We start from the raw sequence: 22545 nt of genomic DNA on the forward strand, positions 1-22545 counted from the left end.
AACAAGTGCAACAAGGAAACATGTTTATGCTAAGATGCGTAAATTGTTTCTTTGGTTGAACCAAGTCAAAGAGCAAAGTCCACTTAATGTGGTTCATTGATTATTTCTTCCAAAGTTTGTTACATTTGTGTCACATTGTGTGTTTAATCTTACAACCAATCTGCAATTTGGGGCAAAATGTTGTAGTGCGTAAAGTTACCATTACGCGCACCGACACACCTGTGAAACAGTGACATAAAGGTGACAAGGGTGCGGGTGTAAGATTTTCAGAGTCCAGCGCGTGGGAACCCGAAATCCACCTCTTCCCCAAATCTCTTCTGTTATGATGTATCAATTCTAACACGTAACAACGTGTTAAAGCTGCTCGGTGCTCGACTTTCCCACGTATCCCAAGTTTTCCCATAATCGTTGAGCCAGACTCTGTGCTGCCATCTATTCCCAGATAATCCATGGAGTCACCTGTGTTACTAAGCATTTCCTGCAGCATAATAAGCGGCATATTTTTGTCAGATGATAGACATATTTTAGAGAATTGGGAAACTCTTCAGTGTGGGGGAACCTGAGAGACGCCTCTCGTCCAAGTACACTTGCAGTAAATGACGTTTCGGTGTTAACAGGCAATAAAAGGAGCATGAAGCCTCCTGCTCCATGGATGCGTGTGGCCATTTGCCTTATTCCCCCCACCTCACCCCACACCACCCCTGCTACATCTAAACGTCTTACATTCTTGTGTATTGCTTGTAACAAAAGGGAATCGTTAAAAGTATTTACATGAAAAAATCCTTCAGCTGAAATGTAATCGAATTTTTGAGATACACAGTCATGGTGTCACTTTCAAACTGGGGCCAGGGCCGCGTGCTGAGGGAAAAACAAGTTGTCATATGACTAATGGAAGATGGAATCTCTGCCCTTTAATTTATTGCACCGTTCTCTAATGTACACAAAGCCATCATAGGATATTTTTGTTAGCTGGATAAATTTGTTGGGAGCATGATCCTCAAAGTAGGTTGTGTTTTATGAGCCTGTTATAGTTTTAATCAAAATCTGTAAAATATATCTATCAATCAAATAAATAAAAGAAGTAAATTTCCCTTCAAAATGTATGATGTAATAGTGTAAAGTAACATGAAATGGATATACTGAAGTAAAGTGCATGTACTGCGAAAGTGTAAAACATTATTTGATAGACATATTTTGTGTTATTATTGTGTTTGTGTGACAGTTGGTATTCGGATTATTGCAGAAATATTCAATAGAAGATATTAAAACTAAAATGTGCTTGGTTGCACTAAGATGTCAGAATCATTATTTTGCATCCAACAATGCAACTTTTAAAATACATTTTACATTTACATTTACATTTAGTCATTTAGCAGACGCTTTTATCCAAAGCGACTTACAAGTGAGGTACAAGGCAGCAAAAATCTAAGTCAAGGAGAAAACATCAAAGCAAAGTCCTATCAGAAAAGTGTTCACAGTTCACGAGATACAAGTGCAAGAGAGCAGAATGTTGTTTTTTTTTTTTTTTTTTTTTTTTTTTTAAGATTTAAGTGCATATAGGAAGATGCGGAAGAGTTCAGTTTTCAGCAGTTTTTTGAATATTGGGAGAGAATCCGCTGAGCGTGCAGCGTTTGGTAGCTCGTTCCACCATCGTGGGATCATTGCGCTGAACAGTTTTGCTTGGTGTCTTCTATTAACGTCTTTTATTTGAAAATCCACTTTTGCCAGAGTCAACATTTATGTACAGGTGTTACAAAAATGCTGTGTTCAATTAATATACAGACTGGAAGAAAGAAAAACTTTAAAAATGTTCTTTCTGAGCATTTCACATCAAAAATCATGCACCACTCATTTATCTAAACCCTTTAGTTAATAGAACTAAAAATGGGCCTTTGACAGACACTTTAAAATGCGCTGGGAAAAGGCAACATTATTGGAGTCAGCCACGCAACTAAGACAGATGGTAATTTCCAGCTTTCTACAGTTTCTTTCCTTTAAATTGTAAAACAATAAAATTGTTGAAACTAAAGCGGCTTCCAAAGATTTTCCCTGGGAAAGAGACACGGAGCTGCCTTTACAACTTTATTACCTGTTAAAATTGATAAGTCACTGGAAAAAGTGACACGGAGAGGAGACACTTCCCACGTTCCCACGGGGTTTGGTCGACGTTTGAGATGCAAACGAGACTCGGACAGACAGAAATCTCCCATTGTGAAAGATCAGACGGCGCGCAGCTGTTTTACGCACGGCTGACAAATAAAAAATAAATGAGAAAAATAAAAACAAACGAGGGAAATTTCACCACAAAAGGTTTGAGATTCCCGTATATTTGAACATTTAAACATGCAACATAATTTGTACCTATTGTACCAATGCCTGGCTATAAAGATGCGTGTAAAATGCCCTGCGCAGCTTTTTTACGCACAGTATGTCTGACAGGTCAAAAACCATATTAGGGCACATTTTACGCAGAGTTTGAATTCTTTTAAAAGATAGTTATTTACGATGGCAATTTAAACTGAACAATTCTGCCACTCTGGTCGAAAATACATCTGACTCTGGACAGTCGTCAGTGGAAACAGTTAAAATTACAAATCCGTATAAAGTGCGTACTTTGAATCCCGGAATGTTTTGGCCTCCTGTGTGAATGTTACGAATTCAAGAAGTGAGACTTAAGCTTGTCCCACTGTGTGAAACTCAATAGTCACCTCGTGCCGTCTTTCCTCCTCGGGTGTGTCAGTCCACACTTACACCCCCTTAAAGACACGTGCCAGCAACAAGCAATGAATACAGACGGAGTGGATTTAGGGATTTTCAGCGAGTTTATTTACAAATGGCAAATACAATAAATTATTGTGCAAAAACGCTTAATAACAGTTACATGTTAACACAGGTTGGCCTGTAGAAGCTGTAGCAGCATGTGATCATAATAAACTTACAGTATAAAAATGATCTGAATTTACAGACAGCAGCAGATTCGTCTTCAATATATTGCACTCAACATGTTCTTAGAGAGAGTCACGTGAACGCCACATGCTGTGGGGTGAATATTATTCAGCATGTCAGAGTCATTACAGGTTCTGGTGTTGGATCAGAACCAGGGCCGCCACAAACACTGAATGACCTGGTGGCTTTGAGCTGGGCTCTGTTTGTTCGCTCGACTCGCCCCATTGTGGGGCTGGTGGGAGGTGGTGAGAGAGCGATTGGACGCTCCACAGGTCCGGACGCAGCCGACAACATTTAGAGCCGCCGTGCACCCTCTGTAGCCGGACTTGTGAATCAGCATGCGAAGAACAGCCCTGGGTGACTTTGTGGGCAGCGAAGAGCTGGAGGAGGAACAGGCTTTGGTTGACTCCGAGTGTGAACTGGCCAAGCGAGCAGCAAAAGATGCCTCCAGCGCTGCGCCGAGCCCCACGTCTTTCCCATCGGGTCCCAGGAACTGAGCAGCTCTGTGCAGGCAGGTGGAGAACCCGTCTTGGAAGGAGTGTTTATGGCCTTCACCTCCAGCTCCAGTCTTGTCTCGCTTAGCAGAGTTCTGGAGGAAGAGGACTGTGTGCTCCAATATCTCAGCTTTCTCCACTCTGCGTGGACTCTCCTCCTGTGGCAGAAACCAACAGTTAATAAACCGTTTTTCAGAGCCCCCACTGAGGGGCATTTACATGTGTCCAGCTGTGCCACGTGCCATTTACCTGTCTCTGTAGCAGAAGACTCTTAAGGGCGTCCAGGCTGCGGTTCATTCTTTCTCTTCGACGTCTCTCCACCAAAGGTTTGAGACTCTAAATAAGACACAGTGAAGCCAATTTGATGAAATCCCCGTTTTCGTCTCATACAGAATGATGTGCATCGAAGGACACACAGTGATAATGTCCTACAAAATAATCTGAACTCTGGTCTCTACTAGCGAAACTTACCTTGCTTTTGGCGTTTGCGTCCTTTACATCCTGAAACACTTTCATGATTGTACAGAATCCGGGAGCTGCAGCTTTCAGAGCTGAAATGGTTCACACAGGTTTCAGTGAGGGCTATTAAGCTCTAGGTCTCTAGGTGGGCGTACCTTTAGGCCCCTCCCACCGGCTTCTGATCACACTTTTTAACTCTCCTTTATTCTGTTATTATCCATGAATGTCTGTAAAACAGAAACAATCAAAGTGAACATTTATTAAAGTGAACGGATAATATGGTTAAAATATTCCAATACAATCATGAAGAAATTGGCTTTTGTTGATCAATTTCATTTACTTGACTGTCATTTTCCACACATTTTGAAAATGCTCTGAAAATGAAAGCAATTTAATGTTGTGTACACTGTAAAATCTAACTTACAGTTATCAACAATTTAAACTTCTCCCTACGTTGTATCAGCTTAAAGTTTACTGCAGGATGCACAAACCCATTTACGTCCTGTTTCTGTTGACGCTATCGTACAAATAATCTAGAACAGCAGCAACAGATGAGCTAATGACACTACTTCAGCAGTGGGAGGCAGTAAATGGCAAAAGAAAAAAGAAAAAGATGCTCAGTCTGCCCGGAAAACCTGTAGGCAGGTAAGTTCAGGTAGTAATAACGGGTTCATGTAGGTAAGTATCAGGGGGCATCAAACTGCACCCTGGCATAATTCATCCACCCTCCACAGTTGACCATTCCCCCATTTTCTGCCCTTGGAGGATCATCAGCTGCCTTTTGCTAAAGATGGAGGGAGGGTTCCATTTTTCGAATGTGCACTGCTGCAGGTAAAACATATATTTGACGGTCATGCAGCACAGTGTGAAGTATATTTGATATTTTGAGCACTGGACACTTACAGCTACTGACACAAGGAGCCTGTTACAGCGGGTAACAAGGGGGGTGAGGGGTGGAATGGATGGTGTTGTGAGACCCTTCACTAATCCGCCCTGCAGCTGTCTGCGTGAGCGGCACGTGTCTTTAAAAGGTGTTATCAGCTCGTGTGGCGCGTGTTTGCATCTGTGAGGGAAATGCAACAAACATCCGCCAACACAGCACGAAGCTCTGACACACGCTGTTATCATGGAGGGCGAATGCAGACACACGCTGTATCGAGCTTGTCAATAGCGAAAAACAGAACTGTGGTGCAAAAAAAGTCAGAGAAAGTCAAGAGTGTTTGGAATGGGCGCGCATTTCGTCACGAGACCTGCATCAGGTCTGAAACAAGTGCAACAAGGAAACATGTTTATGCTAAGATGCGTAAATTGTTTCTTTGGTTGAACCAAGTCAAAGAGCAAAGTCCACTTAATGTGGTTCATTGATTATTTCTTCCAAAGTTTGTTACATTTGTGTCACATTGTGTGTTTAATCTTACAACCAATCTGCAATTTGGGGCAAAATGTTGTAGTGCGTAAAGTTACCATTACGCGCACCGACACACCTGTGAAACAGTGACATAAAGGTGACAAGGGTGCGGGTGTAAGATTTTGAGAGTCCAGCGCGTGGGAACCCGAAATCCACCTCTTCCCCAAATCTCTTCTGTTATGATGTATCAATTCTAACACGTAACAACGTGTTAAAGCTGCTCGGTGCTCGACTTTCCCACGTATCCCAAGTTTTCCCATAATCGTTGAGCCAGACTCTGTGCTGCCATCTATTCCCAGATAATCCATGGAGTCACCTGTGTTACTAAGCATTTCCTGCAGCATAATAAGCGGCACATTTTTGTCAGATGATAGACATATTTTAGAGAATTGGGAAAATATTCAGTGTGGGGGAACCTGAGAGACGCCTCTCGTCCAAGTACACTTGCAGTAAATGACGTCTCGGTGTTAACAGTCAATAAAAGGAGCATGAAGCCTCCTGCTCCATGGATGCGTGTGGCCATTTGCCTTATTCCCCCCAACCCCACACCACCCCTGCTACATCTCAACGTCTTACACTTTTGTGTATTGATTGTAACAAAAGGAATCATTAAAAGTATTTACATGAAAAAAATCCTTCAGCTGAAATGTAATCGAATTTTTGAGATACACAGTCATGGTGTCACTTTCAAACTGGGGCCAGGGCCGCGTGCTGAGGGAAAAACAAGTTGTCATATGACTAATGGAAGATGGAATCTCTGCCCTTTATTTTATTGCACCGTTCTCTAATGTACACAAAGCCATCATAGGAGATTTTTGTTAGCTGGATACATTTGTTGGGAGCATTTTATGAGCCTGTTATAATTTTAATAAAAAATCTGTAAAATATATCTATTAATCAAACAAATTAAAGTAGTACATTTCCCTTCAAAATGTATGAAGTAATAGTGTAAAGTAACATGAAATGGATATACTGAAGTAAAGTGCATGTACTGCGAAAGTGTAAAACATTATTTGATAGACATATTTTGTGCTATTATTGTGTATGTGTGACAGTTGGTATTCGGATTATTGCAGAAATATTCAATAGAAGATATTAAAACTAAAATGTGCTTGGTTGCACTAAGATGTCAGAATCATTATTTTGCATCCAACAATGCAACTTTTAAAACACATTTTAATGTCTTTTATTTGAAAATCCATTTTTGCCAGAGTCAACATTCATGTACAGGTGTTACAAAAATGCTGTGTTCAATTAATATACAGACTGGAAGAAAGAACAAGTTTAAAAATCTTCTTTCTGAGCATTTCACTTCAAAAATCATGCACCACTCATTTATCAAACCCTTTAGTTAATAGAACTAAAAATGGGCCTTTGACAGACACTTTAAAATGCGCTGGGAAAATGCAAAGTTATTGGAGGCAGCCACGCAACTAAGACAGATGGTAATTTCCAGCTTTCTACAGTTTCTTTCCTTTAAATTGTAAAACAATAAAATTGTTGAAACTAAAGCGGCTTCCAAAGATTTTCCCTGGGAAAGAGACACGGAGCTGCCTTTACAACTTTATTACCTGTTAAAATTGATACGTCACTGGAAAAAGTGACACGGAGAGGAGACACTTCCCACGTTCCCACGGGGTTTGGTCGACGTTTGAGATGCAAACGAGACTCGGACAGACAGAAATCTCCCATTGTGAAAGATCTGACGGCGCGCAGCTGTTTTACGCACGGCCGAAAAATAAAAAATAAATGAGAAAAATAAAAACAAACGAGGGAAATTTCACCACAAAAGGTTTGAGATTCCCGTATATTTGAACATTTAAACATGCAACATAATTTGTACCTATTGTACCAATGCCTGGCTATAAAGATGCGTGTAAAATGCCCTGCGCAGCTCTTTTACGCACAGTATGTCTGACAGGTCAAAAACCATATTAGGGCACATTTTACGCAGAGTTTGAATTCTTTTAAAAGATAGTTATTTACGATGGCAATTTAAACTGAACAATTCTGCCACTCTGGTCGAAAATACATCTGACTCTGGACAGTCGTCAGTGGAAACAGTTAAAATTACAAATCCGTATAAAGTGCGTACTTTGAATCCCGGAATGTTTTGGCCTCCTGTGTGAATGTTACGAATTCAAGAAGTGAGAATTAAGCTTGTCCCACTGTGTGAAACTCAATAGTCACCTCGTGCCGTCTTTCCTCCTCGGGTGTGTCAGTCCACACTTACACCCCCTTAAAGACACGTGCCAGCAACAAGCAATGAATACAGACGGAGTGGATTTAGGGATTTTCAACGGGTTTATTTACAAATGGCAAATACAATAAATTATTGTGCAAAAACGCTTAATAACAGTTACATGTTAACACAGGTTGGCCTGTAGAAGCTGTAGCAGCATGTGATCATAATAAACTTAGAGTATAAAAATGATCTGAATTTACAGACAGCAGCAGATTCGTCTTCAATATATTGCACTCAACATGTTCTTAGAGAGAGTCACGTGAACGCCACATGCTGTGGGGTGAATATTATTCAGCATGTCAGAGTCATTACAGGTTCTGGTGTTGGATCAGAACCAGGGCCGCCACAAACACTGGATGACCTGGTGGCTTTGAGCTGGGCTCTGTTTGTTCGCTCGACTCGCCCCATTGTGGGGCTGGTGGGAGGTGGTGAGAGAGCGATTGGTCGCTCCACAGGTCCGGACGCAGCCGACAACATTTAGAGCCGCCGTGCACCCTCTGTAGCCGGACTTTTGAATCAGCATGCGAAGAACAGCCCTGGGTGACTTTGTGGGCAGCGAAGAGCTGGAGGAGGAACAGGCTTTGGTTGACTCCGAGTGTGAACTGGCCAAGCGAGCAGCAAAAGATGCCTCCAGCGCTGCGCCGAGCCCCACGTCTTTCCCATCGGGTCCCAGGAACTGAGCAGCTCTGTGCAGGCAGGTGGAGAACCCGTCTTGGAAGGAGTGTTTATGGCCTTCACCTCCAGCTCCAGCTCTCGTCTTGTCTCGCTTAGCAGAGTTCTGGAGGAAGAGGACTGTGTGCTCCAATATCTCAGCTTTCTCAACTCTGCGTGGACTCTCCTCCTGTGGCAGAAACCAACAGTTAATAAACCGTTTCTCAGAGCCCCCACTGAGGGGCATTTACATGTGTCCAGCTGTGCCACGTGCCATTTACCTGTCTTTGTAGCAGAAGACTCTTAAGGGCGTCCAGGCTGCGGTTCATTCTTTCTCTTCGACGTCTCTCCACCAGAGGTTTGAGACTCTAAATAAGACACAGTGAAGCAAATTTGATGAAATCCACGTTTTCGTCTCATACAGAATGATGTGCATCGAAGGACACACAGTGATAATGTCCTACAAAATAATCTGAACTCTGGTCTCTACTAGCGAAACTTACCTTGCTTTTGGCGTTTGCGTCCTTTACATCCTGAAACACTTTCATGATTGTACAGAATCCGGGAGCTGCAGCTTTCAGAGCTGAAATGGTTCACACAGTTTTCAGTGAGGGCTATTAAGCTCTAGGTCTCTAGGTGGGCGTACCTTTAGGCCCCTCCCACCGGCTTCTGATCACACTTTTTAACTCTCCTTTATTCTGTTATTATCCATGAATGTCTGTAAAACAGAAACAATCAAAGTGAACATTTATTAAAGTGAACGGATAATATGGTTAAAATATTCCAATACAATCATGAAGAAATTGGCTTTTGTTGATCAATTTCATTTACTTGATTGTCATTTCGAACACATTTTGAAAATGCTCTGAAAATGAAAGCAATTTAATGTTGTGTACACTGTAAAATCTAACTTACAGTTATCAACAATTTAAACTTCTCCCTACGTTGTATCAGCTTAAAGTTTACTGCAGGGTGCACAAACCCATTTACGTCCTGTTTCTGTTGACGCTATCGTACAAATAATCTAGAACAGCAGCAACAGATGAGCTATTGACACTACTTCAGCAGTGGGAGGCAGTAAATGGCAAAAGAAAAAAGAAAAAGATGCTCAGTCTGCCCGGAAAACCTGTAGGCAGGTAAGTTCAGGTAGTAATAACGGGTTCATGTAGGTAAGTATCAGGGGGCATCAAACTGCACCCTGGCATAATTCATCCACCCTCCACAGTTGACCATTCCCCCATTTTCTGCCCTTGGAGGATCATCAGCTGCCTTTTGCTAAAGATGGAGGGAGGGTTCCATTTTTCGAATGTGCACTGCTGCAGGTAAAACATATATTTGACGGTCATGCAGCACAGTGTGAAGTATATTTGATATTTTGAGCACTGGACACTTACAGCTACTGACACAAGGAGCCTGTTACAGCGGGTAACAAGGGGGGTGAGGGGTGGAATGGATGGTGTTGTGAGACCCTTCACTAATCCGCCCTGCAGCTGTCTGCGTGAGCGGCACGTGTCTTTAAAAGGTGTTATCAGCTCGTGTGGCGCGTGTTTGCATCTGTGAGGGAAATGCAACAAACATCCGCCAACACAGCACGAAGCTCTGACACACGCTGTTATCATGGAGGGCGAATGCAGACACACGCTGTTATCAGCTGTCAATAGCGAGAAACAGAACTGTGGTGCAACAAAGTCCGAGGAAGTCAAGAGCGTTTGGAATGGGCGCGCATTTCGTCACGAGACCTGCATCAGGTCTGAAACAAGTGCAACAAGGAAACATGTTTATGCTAAGATGCGTAAATTGTTTCTTTGGTTGAACCAAGTCAAAGAGCAAAGTCCACTTAATGTGGTTCATTGATTATTTCTTGCAAAGTTTGTTACATTTGTGTCACATTGTGTGTTTAATCTTACAACCAATCTGCAATTTGGGGCAAAATGTTGTAGTGCGTAAAGTTGCCATTACGCGCACCGACACACCTGTGAAACAGTGACATAAAGGTGACAAGGGTGCGGGTGTAAGATTTTGAGAGTCCAGCGCGTGGGAACCCGAAATCCACTTCTTCCCCAAATCTCTTCTGTTATGATGTATCAATTCTAACACGTAACAACGTGTTAAAGCTGCTCGGTGCTCGACTTTCCCACGTATCCCAAGTTTTCCCATAATCGTTGAGCCAGACTCTGTGCTGCCATCTATTCCCAGATAATCAATGGAGTCACCTGTGTTACTAAGCATTTCCTGCAGCATAATAAGCGGCATATTTTTGTCAGATGATAGACATATTTTAGAGAATCGGGAAACTCTTCAGTGTGGGGGAACCTGAGAGACGCATCTCGTCCAAGTACACTTGCAGTAAATGACGTCTCGGTGTTAACAGGCAATAAAAAGAGCATGAAGCCTCCTGCTCCATCTCCCCGCGTGATGAGAAAGCGCTGGAAAACATTCTCTCACTGTCACACTTACTCATTTCCGCATTCGTCACACACGTTGCGTCCACTTAAACCCTCATGTGTTAAAGCGTGTGGCCATTTGCCTTTTTGGGGTGTTGTTGACTTTGATGAGTCGTGATGTGTGAAAATGTTTGCCGTGTTTAACCCTTTGATCTCTATAGGCACGTGAAGCAGCTTCAGCAGCACGCGAACACTTTTCACACTTCCTACATACACGCGCCCCCTGAGAAAACAGTGTCACGTATAATTAAAAACATCTAATACATTAGAACCTTTGCTTTCTATTGCAATGGAGAAATAAAAATAATAAAGATAATACTAATAATACAGTTAACATAATATACATAATAAACACAACAGTAATCAGAAATGTAAAAACAACTGATAGCGTTTGGATATGAGCTTATTGTTGTAGAGCTTCTCCACCTTCATCCACTAAGAACTAGAAAGACATCACACAGACAGTGTGAACTTGTAAAATTGTGGTTTTACTGAAATAAAAATGCAGTAAATGCGCTGGGATTCATTTTTACAATTAATTCATCCGCAGTTTAACGCCTGGGTGCAAATTAAGTGTTTGAAAACTCACACGGTTTAGTAGCACGACGACCAGTTTTCAGGGGAATTACGTTTTCCATGGGAGATCTCGTTAAAAGTGTCAACAACGGGACACGCATTTAAAACGAGCCTCTATAATTTGCATTGGCGTGACCTGTGCGTGGGAAGCTGACGGCCCGCAGTCCTCCACACGCTTTTCCGCATGTAGGTTCGAACTCTAACAGATAATCAAAGTGCAAATGGCGTCTCACTGTCGTTTTCCCACGAGAAAGAGCCAGAATGGGCACAGTCAGTGTAAAAGTCAAAGAAAAGACTAAAAGCAGATTAAATCAGTAATTAAACCCTCACAACTTAAAGTTTTACTAGTAGGACTAATGTCCACATCTGGTCAAAGTTTGGATTTGACATTTATTGATTTCTCAGAATCACTGTATCCCACCGCAGGCGCTCACATTAATGGTGTGATTTTATTTTCCGTCGGTTTCAAACAATCTGTGGTAAATAAGTGTCATAAATGAGAGACACTTGACAACCTGATTGTGACCAAACTTCAAAGTGCTACAGGGGGCGTTAAAACGCGTAGAAATCATATGGCCCATGAACAGCTGGATGCCATGTAGGTGACAGAATGAATACTAAACACAAGGACAACAAACGGTGACATGTTAACAGATTCTGCAGGATAATAACATAAGACATTAACAACTGCACAGTTCAGTTCAGTTCACGTATTATGTGAATTGCTTCAAATTAACCCTTAAATTAACCCTTAGGTCACCCTTAGAATCAATGTGTTCTTTTTATATTTATGTTCGCACAAGAATGAGTTCATGTTTGAAATATTTTTATTTTTCACTTTTTAAACATTAAAAAAAACAATTACACAACAGCAGTAGAACAATGTCAACATTCATTGTGTGTGTGTGTGTGTGCGTGTGTGTGTAAATGGGCACTCATATAGCACTTTTCATCCAATGTCAGTGTCTCGCCTAGAGCCACTTCGACATGTAGACAGGAGGGTCCGGGAATTGAAACACTGACCCTGTGGTCTGTGGCCGACTGCCTTCACAACTGAGCTACAGCCACGTAATTTATAATACTCGCTCACGGGCTGTTTGGGAGAGAGTATGTGAGTGTTTGTGTGTGTGTGTGTGTAACTCTTTTCTTGCCTTCTTGTCTCACGCATGCACGCACACACACAGGCAATACAGTAATGTTAGCGTCATCTTTGTACCTAAGAGATGTGCACGCTTGTCCTTCACTACTACTGTGTGAAAGCCTATGTGGTCCACAGAATATATATTCCTGACAGTCAAAGAGTCGGAGGTTCCCAGGGTAATTTTTACCCACCTATTATTATTATTATTATTATTATTATTATTATTATTATTATTATTATTATTATTATTATTATTATTATTATTATTATAAGCTGTTTGATCCCTTCCCTGCAGACTTGGGAGACCTAGATTGCTTGATGTCACTATGGAGCACTAGTCCTACATGTCCGGCAGAAAACCTGAGGGGTGGAAGGTGCAATGATGGATTCTTTCTTGTGACAACTTCAAAGTATATGTTTAGGTAATTGTGATACAAAAGTGGTAGTGATACAGAAATCACAATTTCATCAAATGTATAAAGGCTCGAACGTTTAGTGGCAAGATATCACAAACGTGTTTTTTTTTATTTTTGTATGAAACGACAGCTTTTCGTTCTCAGCGGGTCATTTTGCATCTAAGGGTTAAAATGGCTGCTAAATACTAAACATTACACATTTTTTTAGTGAGCTTCAGGAATTTATTAGCTTCTTTTTTCTTGGTTAGGTCCAAAAGGACATTGATTCTGAGTGAAGTGTGTGAGCAGGGTGATCTGTGATTGTCTACTGCTACTGAAGCCTTTCACCTCAACGTCAGGCCTCACACTTGCAGGATGTGGCTCTGCAGGAGGCCCACGCTTCACACATCAGGTATATCCTAAGCAAGACTTGACAAAACAAGCATTTGACACCATGTTTTCATTTTGAGGAATATTTTATTTTATATATATATTTTTTTAAAAAAAGAATACTGCTCGCCATAGGGAGAAATCCGGAATAAATAATTGTGCAAAATATTCAATAATATAGTCAAAAAGAATGCTCTCAGTCAAAGGTCATGGCATTGTAGGTGTATGTGAGGGGCTCTCCCTGCCTCAAGCCACCTAGAAATGTGATGCATTGACACCCAGTTATTATCCGCACCAGAATCATACTCCTGAATCACGAGAGCAAATTTTCACAGAGGGCTTTAGCAGATTAGCTTTGTAGGGGGAAGCTCCGCGATACTCACCTCTGAATTTGCTCTGCGGCAGCAGTTTAGCTCAGCTACCGGATACATCTCGTGTCTGTCCTAGACTGGGAGAGTCCCCGTGTCTGTTGGCAAAATGAATGGCTGCCCCACTGACTGAGCGTGAACGAATAAAGCAAGAGTACTGAGTCAACCCTAATCACACATACAGCACATGTAAACATGAGGTTTTTACAATATTTACAGGCTTTGGGTTTGTGGATGAAAATCAGCATGACTGTGGGTTATAACTGACTATTGTTCTGCTCACAAGACTGCAATAGAAATATTCTGTAAAGAACAACAACGAATATCAATCAGGTGTTGAGAGTTGAGAGTCACTTCAGTGGGATCAGGGCCACGGTCTCCACAAAGCCTGGCTGATCGGATGACTCTCAGACGGGCTCTGTTTGCACGTCTGTCCCTCCGCTCTGATGTCAAGCTCATTTTGTCTCTGAGGCTCTTGGGGAACCTTGGCACATCCCTGCTGGAGTGGAGTTGGGTAGGGATGAACAGAACTGCTCAGACCGGACCCTGTTCTTTGCAGTCTGCGCTTACACTTTTGCCTAAGCATCCGAAGAATGGACTTTGTGTGCTGCAGAGACTCGGGGGAAGAACAGGCTTCGGTCCCCTTTTGGACACCTGTGGCGGTTGAGTCTGCACTGGCAAAGCGAGCGGCAAAAGACGCATCCAGCGCTGCTCCGAGCCACAGGCCTTTGCTTTCGGGTCCCAGGAACTGAGCAGCTCTGTGCAGGCAGGTGGAGAAGCCGCCTTGGAAAGAGTGTTTCTGGCTGCTGCCTCCAGCTTTTGTCTTGTCTCCTTTGGCCATGTTTTGGAGGAAGAGGACAGTGTGCTCTAGGATCTCTGCTTTCTCCACTCTGTGTTGACCTCCACCCTGCAAAAGTGAACCAGTGTGATTTATTGGAGTCAACAGTAAGAGGCCTGAATGAGTCTTTTAAGTATTTCAATTTTCAAACTAACTCTTATCATTCAAAAGTGTTCAACATACCATTTCTTGTGGCTCTGGCAGCAACATGGTCCTCAGATGCTCCAGACTGCGGTTAATCCTCTCTCTTCGACGTTTCTCCACCTGAGATTTGATCCGCTATAAAAGCAAAAAGAAAGAAAGAAAGCCTTAATGAGATGACCCAAATGTACACGTAATGGCTGTTCAATGTAATTAATGGAGGCTGAAAAGTTTTTTTCCCTGCCAAAACTGAGATCAATGTTTTTCAATTCAATGATGCTAAATAAATTCAGTTGTAGTTAGAAGTCCAATTAAAGAAAAAAAGGAGCTGTATGTCTTATTTTACCTTTCTGTCTTTTGTCATATCGTCCATTTCGTGTAACATCTTCATGGCCAGTAGCCCACTCCAGTCTGTCCGCGGCTTACAGGTTAGTTCTGGTCACGTAATGCAGTTCTTGACCAAGGCCACGTCTTATATGGTCTGCCCCCCCCAGGACTTGACTCCTCCTACCGAACTTTACACCCTGCCCCCACCCCTTCAAGACACCCACCGAAACGTCGAATCCATCCTCCAACTCCCAGAGATTTCCTAATTTGCCCTGTAATAAATGGAACTGAGTTGAGTGGGCGCACATTACGATTATTGATACACAGAAGCGCCACTTTCACTGTGGCGCAACACACCAACTTGTGCGCAAGACAGCAAAACACTCACGCGTAAAGTCGCGCGTGAAAGCACGCGCAGGACAATGCAGAACAGGAAAACAGGAAGGTGGTTTTGTGCGTTTTGTGCGAGAAAACAACTCTCAAAAGTGACGTTAGGTTATGTAAAAATGGAGTCCATTTTTTTTCTAACACCAGGTAAGCGCTCGCTTATGGCGAGTGGCTGCTGACCCCCTGTTGTTCACCATTCACCCCTTTGCATTTGTTAGTCAGTCTGCAGACGGAAGGTGCCATCATGGTTAACACTTTGCGTTCACACCTCCGCGCGTGCCATTTGGAGCTACTGTCTCGTGCTCGAACGTCATTAAGCGCTGTGGTTGTTCACACTTGGCTATTCGAAGGCACTTTGATGGCGCCAGTGCGATCGTGGGAAAGATAAGTAACAGTAGTTGACGCATAGCTGGCATCCTTTTGGTGCAACACTTCAACAACGGAGTCCCAAACTTAAACACATTAAACCAGGGGGCGCGGTTTTTTTTTTTGGTTCTTTTTTTGTTCGAACCACTGACCCTGAGGTCCGTGGACGACTGCCTTGCGCGCGGTACACGGTCAAAATCCTGCACTGCAAATCTAGCAGTGCAGTTTCATTGGGCGCCTATGGTTTGAAAATCAGGAGACAGTGAAATCAACACGTGGGTAATACATTAGTTCATTACACTGACCAGGAGCCACACCATTATTACTGGAGAAACACAATATTATTAATACCATTACATTTCATCTTCCAGAGCTGCAAAGCACCAGAAATGCCACTGAGCTCCATAACTTCTAATCAAATAAGAGGGAAAATTACAAACCACAAACGTAGGTGAGTGATAACATTTGGAGTCTTCTGTAATTTGAGTGATGTTGATCTTTAATGCGGCAGAGTTTCTTCATGAGCCACTGACTACAGATAACGGAACAAGTCACCAGCCGGTAGTGAATACAGAGTCTTTATTGTAAAAGAGGTAGAGAGAATACAGGTGTTTCACTGTACAGAACAAAAGACAGCACTGTTGATACACTCATTCAAACCATTAATATGGACTCAGGCGCACCTCATTCATTTTACAGGGACACATTAGCCCAGTTAAAAAAAAAAAAAAAAAAAAGGGAAGAAAGAAAAAAATAAAGAACAGAGAAACAAACACACAAAATCTTTGGATTTTTCTCTATTGCCCTCTCATTCACTAAATGCATTCTCTCTTTCTGAGCTGTTAAAATGAAAATAGTTGTAGCACTAATAATAAAACAGCAATAATATTAATACCAATGATATAGTGTGCTAAAAATAATAATGTAGTCCCACCCTCCCATTCCCAACCACAAACACACCTCAGTAACATGTCAAAAGTAGTGGAAAACAAACCCTACTACCCCGATAGTAAAACCACACTTGCATGCACACAAAACGCACACGCTTTCACTCTGCCATCCATGCACTCAGCTAATCATACAAACATAATAGTGACCGACGCTGAGTGGTAAGAAAAGAAATCAATGTACATTTAAAAATAATCAAACCAAACAACATACAAAAACAACTGCAGCCAAGTGGGAAGTGTGATATCATTCTTTCTGTCTTTTCCATCGTCAATCTTTCCATCACTGTCATTCGGTGCCAGTGGGCAGCGCCATCAGTCGGAGTTTTCCGAGTGGTCGCTGTGGGGCGAGGCGCCAGACGGGGGTGAGCTTCGGCCCTGCCAGTTCCCGTTAGCCTGAGAAATCCAAAGAAAGGAACAAACAAACAGTTTGTTATCTGTCATTTTGTGTTTAAGTGTTTAATTCCTTTAAATAAAAGTGTTTGAAAACATTATTGTCAACTATTCTGTAAAACCAGATAAAGAGGTTTGGGATTAATTCAGCTGTGATCTGTTACAGTAATAATACATTTCCTGGTAATGCTATTGGAGAAACTCTTCCTTTTTGATGTGTTATTCAAAAGCAACTTTTTAAATCTTTATAGTCATCTTTGAGTACATACACATTTACACACGCATGTTACAGTAAAACTGTTCTATGCATTCGTGGGCAGCCACAGGCTTCTGATCTGCATTTAACTCATCCCCCTGAGGTATTTGAAAGCAGAGAAATATTTTATTGTAATGTGTCTGTGCTCAATGATGACAGTAAAAATTCTATCAGTGTGGTGTATGTAGGTTTTTGATCCCAACTAGGTTTTGAAACAAGAGTATAGCTTATTGATGTGTGTGTTTTTGTAGAACAGTGGAGCTCTGGAACACTAATTTATCAGGCTTTGGTTACACAGGGAACACTGGTTGATTAACTACTACCACATCGCCAGCTGTGAGTGTAAATACTTGATAAGTAGTATTTAATTACCTGCACTCCCATTTGGTAGGACTGTTCACCGTTCACAGGTGGAACCCCGAGGAACAAGTCAGCTGACCCAGACAGGGAGAAGGACCCAGACCCTAAAGATAGAAGTATAAGCTCATTACCTTTAAGAAGCGTGCCGGTTTTACATATAGACATTTCTAATCTGTTTAAGCAAATGTGCAGCAAACTGGGTTTGCTTCAATGTGTAAAGGTGCTGTATAAAAAAAAAAATAATAAAATAAAAACATGATCCAATAAAATAAATAAAAGCAAACACCAGTTACCTAGGTCAGAGGTTAGAAAACGAGTTGACAATGTCAGCTCATCATTAACAAACTGTAGCAGAGAAGGGCGGAGCTAACAATTTATTCCCCCTTCTCAAGGTGAGTACTTGCGTTCTGTACGTTTCATTATCTTTCAGTACCTGTTGAGTTGGGAGTATGTGGTGAATCATCGCCCTGCCTGGCCCCCAAGGCGGTCTTCATGGCATAGAGATTGGCCTCCTCTTGGAACTTGCCAATGTTTTTCTTGTAGCGGATCCTCTTGTTGCCAAACCAGTTGGAGACCTAGCAGAAAAACAAAAACACTTACTACAGAGTCTTTGGCCGTAGTGTTACTCCTTAAAATTACTGTGCAAATAAAAGTTTTATCATATTATTCCAACAACGGAGGAATTAGAAATCATATGCTTTTAAGATGGCCTAACCAGCTATGAGTTTAATTAGTGCATGTTTCCACAAGCACAGTGATCTTAGTGATTTACCTGAGAGACCGTGATTCCACACTGTTTGGCAAGTTCCTCTTTGGCTTCTTCACTGGGGTACGGGTTGGACAAGTGGGAGTAGAAATACTCATTCAGGACCTCTGTGGCCTGTTTGCTGAAGTTACGCCTCTTGCGTCTGATGAGACATAAAAAGGTGATGGAAAACCTTTTGCCATCAATCTTTCCTTTGGTAGCAATTACATGCTGTTTCACAAGTCAAAGTTTTTATTTGAAGTCTAAGAGGTGATCAGGGTTTCCATATGAACCCGAGTGGCTATATAATGATATAGAATACAAGTTCTACTTTGCAATGTGTATAAGAAGGTGCATGCTGACATGGAAAGGCTAAAAAAAAATGAGGAAAATGTTATTTGGTAAATATGCAACAGCAATATCTTGAATTAACAAAGCATTTTTCCTTCACTCTGACCTATAAGCATAAGCATTTGTAAAATTAAGCAAATCACCACGGTTTAAACTAGGACACCAGCACAAATGTGTGAATCTGTCCTTCAAAAAAGAATAATATGCAAACCTACGAAGTTATCAGACACTCCAAAGATTTTAAGCACAATATTTAGGAAAGATTTTTTTAAGTTAAATACATCCACACCCACCTGGCATCGAGGAAGCGGGACCTCAAGATCATGACTGCCTCACAAGTGCTTTGCTTTAGCTGAGTCTGAATTGAGCTGAACTTGCGGTGGATGATGGCCACCATACGCTCGATCTCCCGTGGGGTCACAGGCCGTGTACGTGACTGCTCCCTCAAGAGGTTCATCACATGGGTGGTAAACTCAGTGCATGCCTGGGTATGCAGGGCATAAAAACATAGACAGTGATGGACCGAAACGCACAAAGCAATGAAGCTGTGTGAATTTTTTCATGTTGATTTGCTGGGATGTATCTCAGCGAAAGGCAAATTGTACCACACGCCAAGCTTACACCTTGTCAAGTCATACAAAATTATGTACAAATTGGCAGTTTAATATGCCTGTATGTCTCTGAATACATGTAGAAATATGTATTAACATGACTGTTTTGATGTCCCGCTGGTAAATTAAACATAGGAATGCATCATCCATGCATCAGCTGCATTCTGTACCGTGTTAATGAAAAATTACGTGGGGCTGACTGTGGCTCAGGAGGTAGCGCACTCATCCACCGATTGTAGGGTTGTTGGTTCCTAGCTCCTCGTGTCCTTCAGCAAGACACTGAACTTCGCTTAGCAGCTCCCCCATTGGTGTGCGAGTGTGTGTGTGTGCTTGTTAGTGCTAATGGGTGAATGAATAGTAGTGTAAACCGCTTTGTGTACCAGTAAGGTAGAAAAGTGACATATAGGTGCAGATCATTTACCACTTATGTGCAGCAAACTCAACAAGCCACTTAAAATTTTTGAAAAACATTTTACGTTTGAAAGAAAACCTTTTTAGAAAGGCTCTGATAGAGACATATGGATCTTACGCCTGCTGTGTATAGTTAGCAATGCAACGACATAAACATATTCCAGGATGAGGAAAGTCATGTGCAGTGATTTCTAGACCCAACATGCCAATAGTTTACGCCTCTGGTGAGCAGCTTTAGGACAAGCAAGCGTGTACAGGCAATGTCAGTGCTCGTCTCCTGTTACGACACACTACCTGCTCATATTTCTCCAGTTCAGTGTGATAGATGCTGCGAATCTGGCTCAACTTGCTTTTGTAGTCGGAGTGTTCAAGTGAACTGTCAGGGGACATCCCTCCCGAGCTGGTGGCTGCGGATACAGCAGCAGCAGCCCCACTACCCTTCTCTGGCCCTGCCACACCCTCCGCCAGCAGCATGTTGTCCAGTCGCACCAGCTGAGGATCCTGGGGTTCCTCCTCCTGTGCATTCCTCATTGACAGGCCTGTCAGTAAGACAAATTAGAGTATTTATAGTACATTTCCTACCTAAAACGATTCGTGTAGTGTACAGTTGCTATGTTAAAATCTATATATAGCACATGACACAAATGTCTATGGATTTGTGTGTGAAACACACTATAAAGCCTATAAATAACAGTAGGCTATGGATTACTTTTCTTAAATATATAAAACACCAGTTATCACAGTCTTCCCTTCAGACCTGCAGTCATAAATAAGATGATATAAGTTATAAATGTATAGACAGTGTCAGAAATAAAATATTCGATGAATTTGATAGTGATTATGTGGCTTGTTATTTAGTGATAAGCTGTCCCTCAGTTTGTTAGAAAATGTTTTGAAACCAGTGACTTATGAAGAGCAAATCTGCAAAAATAGTTGTTCTTTTCTTATTTAGCGCAGTATTGCATTTGCTTTAGTCCCTGTCAAGAGTCCTGTCTGAATGATGACTCCAGTTGTCTCTGTTGACAGGTTTTGATGTAATCCTCTGAAGGTAACTTGCTGTGGAGCAGGTTGGCCCTTGCCATGGTGAATCTTGGTTTAGATGTGGATTCCTCAGCCATTCCTCATCGTGTTGCTTTGGTGCACCACGTTAACTCGCCGATTGCATTATAGAAACACTTGTGCAATTTCTCTGACTTATTAATGCCAGAAAGCAGAGAAGTTTGCTTTGCACAACAAATGATGAAAAAATTTTCTATGGAATGAATTACATTAATAACAGTACTGGTTGCCCTATTGACTTCCTGTGACTGCTGTAAGTGATTTAAACAGGCCTTGTAAGCATTATGTCTATATGCCCATCAGCTGTCACTTGTTTTTGTTTTTTAAACTAAACGGCAATTTACCTAACAGCTGCCTAATGATGTGTATCCTTCTGTGTGTTTGTTATTGACGTTAGGCGCAAAAATATTATTAGTTATTTACTATCGGCATCAAATTCATTATGTGTGTATCGACTACTTGAGCCTTAAAACTTGTTCATGATTTTAATGGCTTCTGATGACAACGGTGTCAACAACCCTGTGTCATAACGCTGCAACAGGATTCCGCTTCACACCAAAACAAACCACCAATGTCTGTCGGCTAAACTCAAAAACCCAGGTCAAAGAACGAAACGTTACCAGTTTTTTCCTTGATCTCGCACAGAACGCTGAACAATGCGGGTTTCATCCGGTGACAGTTGAGTGCGTGTTTCCTGCGCACAAACAAAAGAGCATGAGCTGCAACTTAGCTCGCATAATAGGCGAACAACATACAAATCGCCAAAAACCAAAACACACATTGAGACACCGCTACCTTTAGCAAACGTTAGCTTCTGGCTAGCTGCAAACTAACAAGGTAGCTAGCCAGTAGTGAGTTGTCAGTATGCGCTAGCCAGCGGGTTTAGCCGTTTTCCCCAGTTGTTTATGATGATGATGTGGCGTCCAAACATATACAGAGAAATGCTTTAATTGTTTCGACAGCTCCACACGTTAGCTGCCTATTGTGGCCGTAGCTCGCTAGCGCGGCTAACGCAGCCTAGCGAGCTAACAATGGCTACGTTCCGGAGCGGCGCTGCTAAAAGACGCGCTGTTGTAAAGGAGAGCAAAGGAACAATAAACAAAAGCCAACGCAACCGCAAACAGACCCGAATCTGAGCACAATATAACTAAACCAACTTTGTCTTCGCTAGCTGCCGTGGGGTAATTAGTTACCGCCTGGCTAAATAAAGTAAATAATAGGTCGAAGTTCAGGAAACTTTGTCGTTTGAGTCGGAGTCTACAACACGGTGAATCAAAAAGCAGCCGCGGCGTTAGTGGCATTACGAATAAAAAGAATCAAAGTTGTCACTAACTTTGCTTGAGCCTCGTCCAAACTTTGGTCGGTAATTGTCATTATTTGCTGCAGTATGTCGCCGATATCTCGGCGGGTTTCGTGTCCGTTCTCTGTGCCCTCGAGGCCCGAGTCCCCTCCGTCGGGCCGGTGTTGAGAAGCTTGACGAACCGAGTTCAGCGCGTGCATCCCGGGGTGGCCGCTCATGCCGAGTCCACGGCCGTTGGAGGGCCCGTTGCCCGTCAGAGGCTGCTGCTGCAACATCTTCAGCGACGCACAGTGGCGACGACTGCTGCCCAACTGTGCTCACAGACACAACACAACTTGATCCGAGGCATCGCACAAAGCGCGTTCCCCTAGCGATTTACAGGAAAAGGTACAACCACGTAAGCACACTGCAGCGTGCGGCTCCCAGTGCTTTTGTAAGGCGCCAGCCGCGCAACTGCACGGTTAAATGCTACCACAACAACAAAACATCTGCACGCCCTGGATTTTCAGAAGGGAGAAGGTGTGTGTGTGAGGATG

At 42.4% G+C, this 22545-nt stretch overlaps 4 protein-coding genes across 4 annotated transcripts; all 4 read right to left on the reverse strand.

The window, feature by feature from the left end:
• Positions 1-2810: 2810 nt before the first annotated feature.
• On the reverse strand, positions 2811-6100 carry LOC137130537 (transcription factor HES-2-like). The gene is made up of 3 exons (XM_067510839.1): positions 3912-6100; positions 3690-3776; positions 2811-3598 (listed from the first exon to the last, which is right to left on the reverse strand). Exons 1-3 carry the CDS (start codon positions 3954-3956, stop codon positions 3092-3094), a joined length of 639 nt encoding a protein of 212 aa, XP_067366940.1. The 5' UTR covers positions 3957-6100; the 3' UTR covers positions 2811-3091.
• A 1363-nt stretch (positions 6101-7463) lies between these two features.
• Positions 7464-8938, reverse strand: LOC137130524 (transcription factor HES-2-like). The gene is made up of 3 exons (XM_067510809.1): positions 8707-8938; positions 8485-8571; positions 7464-8393 (listed from the first exon to the last, which is right to left on the reverse strand). The coding sequence occupies exons 1-3, from the start codon at positions 8749-8751 to the stop codon at positions 7881-7883; spliced, it is 645 nt and encodes a 214-aa protein (XP_067366910.1). The 5' UTR covers positions 8752-8938; the 3' UTR covers positions 7464-7880.
• Positions 8939-13275: 4337 nt separating this feature from the next.
• On the reverse strand, positions 13276-16043 carry LOC137131076 (transcription factor HES-2-like). The gene is made up of 3 exons (XM_067511887.1): positions 14843-16043; positions 14539-14634; positions 13276-14424 (listed from the first exon to the last, which is right to left on the reverse strand). The coding sequence occupies exons 1-3, from the start codon at positions 14885-14887 to the stop codon at positions 13882-13884; spliced, it is 684 nt and encodes a 227-aa protein (XP_067367988.1). The 5' UTR covers positions 14888-16043; the 3' UTR covers positions 13276-13881.
• A 95-nt stretch (positions 16044-16138) lies between these two features.
• Positions 16139-22447, reverse strand: pbx2 (pre-B-cell leukemia homeobox 2). The gene is made up of 8 exons (XM_067511884.1): positions 22043-22447; positions 21330-21403; positions 19945-20189; positions 18922-19112; positions 18305-18440; positions 17966-18107; positions 17545-17636; positions 16139-16919 (listed from the first exon to the last, which is right to left on the reverse strand). The coding sequence occupies exons 1-8, from the start codon at positions 22282-22284 to the stop codon at positions 16839-16841; spliced, it is 1203 nt and encodes a 400-aa protein (XP_067367985.1). The 5' UTR covers positions 22285-22447; the 3' UTR covers positions 16139-16838.
• Positions 22448-22545: the final 98 nt, after the last annotated feature.

Source organism: Channa argus, chromosome 7, assembly GCF_033026475.1.
Source record: "Channa argus isolate prfri chromosome 7, Channa argus male v1.0, whole genome shotgun sequence".
Lineage (NCBI taxonomy): Eukaryota > Metazoa > Chordata > Actinopteri > Anabantiformes > Channidae > Channa > Channa argus.

What these genes read in the sequence shown, in the direction of transcription:
- LOC137131076 (XM_067511887.1), bottom strand. Translation starts at nt 14,887, where the DNA reads ATGAAGATGTTACACGAAATGGACGATATGACAAAAGACAGAAAG. An exon ending in ATATGACAAAAGACAGAAAG is followed by an intron (nt 14,635 to 14,842) that starts GTAAAATAAGAC and finishes TTGCTTTTATAG; the next exon opens with CGGATCAAATCTCAGGTGGA. An exon ending in TGCCAGAGCCACAAGAAATG is followed by an intron (nt 14,425 to 14,538) that starts GTATGTTGAACA and finishes TCACTTTTGCAG; the next exon opens with GGTGGAGGTCAACACAGAGT.
- LOC137130524 (XM_067510809.1), bottom strand. Translation starts at nt 8,751, where the DNA reads ATGAAAGTGTTTCAGGATGTAAAGGACGCAAACGCCAAAAGCAAG. An exon ending in ACGCAAACGCCAAAAGCAAG is followed by an intron (nt 8,572 to 8,706) that starts GTAAGTTTCGCT and finishes TGTCTTATTTAG; the next exon opens with AGTCTCAAACCTCTGGTGGA. An exon ending in GTCTTCTGCTACAAAGACAG is followed by an intron (nt 8,394 to 8,484) that starts GTAAATGGCACG and finishes TTTCTGCCACAG; the next exon opens with GAGGAGAGTCCACGCAGAGT.
- LOC137130537 (XM_067510839.1), bottom strand. Translation starts at nt 3,956, where the DNA reads ATGAAAGTGTTTCAGGATGTAAAGGACGCAAACGCCAAAAGCAAG. An exon ending in ACGCAAACGCCAAAAGCAAG is followed by an intron (nt 3,777 to 3,911) that starts GTAAGTTTCGCT and finishes TGTCTTATTTAG; the next exon opens with AGTCTCAAACCTTTGGTGGA. An exon ending in GTCTTCTGCTACAGAGACAG is followed by an intron (nt 3,599 to 3,689) that starts GTAAATGGCACG and finishes TTTCTGCCACAG; the next exon opens with GAGGAGAGTCCACGCAGAGT.
- pbx2 (XM_067511884.1), bottom strand. Translation starts at nt 22,284, where the DNA reads ATGTTGCAGCAGCAGCCTCTGACGGGCAACGGGCCCTCCAACGGCCGT. An exon ending in AACTGGAGAAATATGAGCAG is followed by an intron (nt 19,113 to 19,944) that starts GTAGTGTGTCGT and finishes CTGCATACCCAG; the next exon opens with GCATGCACTGAGTTTACCAC. An exon ending in TCCCGCTTCCTCGATGCCAG is followed by an intron (nt 18,441 to 18,921) that starts GTGGGTGTGGAT and finishes ATGTCTCATCAG; the next exon opens with ACGCAAGAGGCGTAACTTCA.